At 41.2% G+C, this 3,880-nt stretch overlaps 1 protein-coding gene across 1 annotated transcript in view; it reads right to left on the bottom strand.

Moving 5' to 3' along the window:
* LOC111816871 (dynein heavy chain 12, axonemal-like) overlaps positions 1–3,880 on the bottom strand; it is a 72,473-nt gene that overhangs the window by 26,624 nt on the left and 41,969 nt on the right. The window contains exon 7 of the mRNA XM_023715723.1: positions 1,855–1,992. Within this exon, the coding sequence (XP_023571491.1) occupies positions 1,855–1,992 (138 nt within the window). The remainder of the gene's footprint in view (positions 1–1,854; positions 1,993–3,880) is intronic.

Genomic DNA, 3,880 nt, shown 5'->3' with positions numbered 1-3,880 from the left:
TATTGATGTATTGATGAATTACTAATTTTAATTTTATTATATTAAGCAATGAGTATTTAGCAGGAAAAAATAAAGTATTGAATTTTTTTTTTTTGGCTGGCTGGCATGGCATGTGGTGCCGGAGATCAAATCGTGGTCCCCTGTGCCTGCCAAAGCTTAGCTAAGCTTGCCTAAGCAGGCGCTTTAGACTGCTGAGGTACCTCACCAGCCCTTGAGTATTGAATTTTTAATATTTATTGAGTATTTCTAAAGAAGTATACGAGTTTTCCACATTGAATATTTTTTGCTGTACAGAGTCTAAAAAATGAATAAATGCTTATATGAATTACTGTAAAATGAAAATATCAACAGAACTCTATAAAATCATTTTTACTTCCATTATCACATCTAAGACAGTCTTCACACATTACAAGAGCCTGCCTAATATACATGTATTGCTTCTACTGCCAGCACATGTGTTTTGCTTTCTTGGCCTTTTTTAAGGGCATACTTTACATCTTACTGGTCTTTCTTTTTTTTTTTTGGTCCTTTTTTTGGGCAGAACTGAGGTTTGAACTCAGGCCCTGGAGCTTGCCAGGCAAGCACTTATTCTACTGAGCCATCCCCCCAGCCCCTTTTTGGTCCTTCTGAGACAGGGTTTCACTATACAGTTCAGGTTGGCCTTGAGTTCACTTTGTAGCCCAGGCTGGCCTTGAACTCTCAGCAGTCCTCCTGCCTCAGCATAGGGGTACAGAGGTTGTCTTGTCTAGCATACATAAGGCCCTACATTCAATTCTCAGAACTGCTACCCCTATCAAAAACTCACCTGACTGAGTTATAATACTACTTAATATCGCTTTATTGACACTCTCTTTTTACCTTCATGGGATCACATTTCATAAAACAGAACAGAAAAGGAAAACAAAAGTATCATACTCTGGGGTTGTATGAAAAACCAGGCACTCCGTTTTCCAAGGTCCATTACAGCTGATGCTTCTGCCTGTCACCCCGGCTTGGCTACTCACATGCCTCTACCCTAGGCTCACTGGGCAGGTAGGGTACAAAGAAACAGAGCAAAACCTGCTGCGGATATTCTCATGACCCCAGAAACTCTGGATGTGCAGGCTGCTATTGCTAATATTCATGAGGGTAAGAGGATTTTTTTTTTTTTTTTTTTGCTGGCTCAGCTTGCCTTAAGGGTGGGTCTGGTAAGGCAGGTGGAGGTGGGGTTCAAACCACAGTATGCTGAGCCTGACTGCATTTGCATGAACAGGCATTTAAACAACTGAGCTAACCAGCAGGCCCCCTTCATGAGGGTAGAGACACTGCTCTAGCAGGATGTGGAGTAATCGTGGATACCTTTCCTCTGACCTGGGCTCTCTAGTTAGCTTGATGATTCGGAGAGCTTCCTAGCACCTTTGCAATAAATCACTTTCCTGCTTAAATTTGGCAGCCTCCTCTCTACTGACTGAGAGATCCAAATTACAGAGTTGACTGAGCAGAGGGGAGTAGGACACTGGAAGTCTATGAAGGCATCCCTGAGGAAGGCACTACAAAGAGACAAAAAAGGACCACAGTCCTTGACAGCACCACTGCTGAGCAGCCAACTCCAGAGCTTGTTCTTTCTCTGTAGCTGCCTGCTTTTGTGTAGGATAATAAATTTCATTATGGTGTAGCCAGATTTCCTATAACTAAGGCAGGTTTCCTATAACTTGCAGGAGAAACATTCAGTGGGATTTCATAAACCATAGTTATTACAACTATCTATCCACCTACTAGGTGTGCTGGAAAAATGGAATAATTTATTCTAAACAAAGGTACATGCCTAGGGCCTATTTGATCCTTCATAAATGTTAGTTCTTTTTCCAATTTTACCTGTAGTTGCCGGATACTGATACGTAAATCTGATTCATTAAATCCATATGGGATATTCCAACCAAGAGGACCAAATTTCTTTCTCTCTTGTACAAGGGCGTGGAAAAAACAAACTCCAAACAGCAACTTCTCCCATGCCTTTAAAGTAAAAAAAAAAAAAAAAAAATTAGAAAAAGTTTTGATCAGATTTCCATGAGTAAAATGAGAAGAACAGATGATCTTTTTTCATTACAAGATTCTATGATCATATGTCTTTGAAAACTTCTAAGGTAATATTTACTTTAAACAGAATATTATTATAATTGTTAATTTGGTACTGGGAATCAAACTCAGGACCTTGCACTTGCCAGGCAGGCGGTGTGCTGCTGAGCTATATCCCCAGTCCTACAAAAGTATGTTGTATCTTAATTTAAATCTCCCAAACTAGACAAGATGCAATAATATTAAATTTTATTAAAAAGCAATCAAATTATCATTTTATCAAAGTAGGCTAGTAATACCTTGGTACTATTCATAGATATTTACAAATTCAATATTCAAATATTATCCTATACACTTGCTGGCATATACTTGAGACTATCAGTGCAGGGGAATACTAGTCATTAGGATGTGAATAAATCCCAGTATATAGCTGGGCACGATGGCATATGCCTGTGATCTCGGCAATCACCAGGCTGAGGCAGGAGGATTGCTGAGTGTTCAAGGCCAGCGGGAGCTACAGAGTCAATTCAAGGCCAGACTTGGACTGCAAAAGTGACAGCCTGTCTCAAAAAACCAAACCAAACCAAACCAAAACAAAAACCCAAACAACAACAATAAAACACCCACTGTATAGTTTGTGATTTGGTTACTTCGCATTTGGAGGTTGTTTTGAAGCCCCTCTTATTTCACCTACCTCGACGCCTTCACACATTCAGCACACATGGCGCACTTTGGAGTGGTGAAGCTTGCAGAGTGACCCGCATGCCTACCTCGCTGTTTGTTAATTAAAACGTAAGCTAGACCTGGCATCATGTGCCTGTTGTCTCAGCTGCACAGGAACACCATAGCCTGGGCAATATAGCAAGACTCTGACTCGAAAAATAAAGTTAAAATGCAAGTAGACAACACTTCATTGGATGTGTACTCTCTTGAAATATTGTACATAAATCAAAGCATATTTTAAATATGGTAGATCACTAGTATGGTCAAAGTATTTAATAAGAATCTTTGGCAATGACTACAATTACTTAATTTATATGTATTTTTAAGATAGATACTTTATTTTCACTTTTTTTTTTTTTTTTGAGACAGGGTCTCATTATGTAGCCCAGGTTGGCTTTGAACTCACTCTGTAGTCCAGGCAGGCCTCAAACTCACAGTGATCCTCCTGCCTCAGTCTCCCAAGTGCTGGGATTATAGGCATATACCATCATGCCTGGGCCTGAGTTTTCTTTTACTTGAGACAGGGCCTCACTATGTATGCCTTGAACTCTCTATGTAGCTTAGGATGGCCTCGAACTCATGGCAATCCTCTTGCCTCAGCCTCTCAAGTGCTGGGGTTACAGGCAGGCAGCACCATCACACCTGGCAACATAATGGGCCTTCTTAAGGCAGGGACCATCATTAAAGCTTTGGAAAACTAAATGGTTGCATCTGTTTTTGTCTTTGGTCTTTATTTAGGCTGGATCTCCCCAAGAGCGGAATTTGAAAGAAAGATGAGGATGAAAGTGGGTGCTATGGTTTATATCTAGATGCCCCCCAAAACCTTGTGTGCTCATAGGTGGGGCCTTTGGGAGATAGCTGGATGATTATGGGTGTGTTGTAACTAGATTAGCCCACTTACTAGTTTAGCCTAGTTCTGGGAATGGATAACAGAAAGGCCCAAACAATAGGCTGGTAGCTTGGCTGTAATGTGAAGGGAAAGAAGGCAGCAGGCTTGCTGCATCCTACCTCCTGCCTACCCTGTCACAGACTGTTTCCCCTGTGCTATGCTCCTCCTCCTGCCTACCCTGTCACAGACTGTTTCCCCTGTGCTATGCTCCTC

The sequence above is a fragment of the Octodon degus genome, unplaced genomic scaffold (assembly GCF_000260255.1).
Source record: "Octodon degus isolate 3935 unplaced genomic scaffold, OctDeg1.0 scaffold00043, whole genome shotgun sequence".
Lineage (NCBI taxonomy): Eukaryota > Metazoa > Chordata > Mammalia > Rodentia > Octodontidae > Octodon > Octodon degus.
This window is presented reverse-complemented; position numbering and strand designations above follow the sequence as displayed.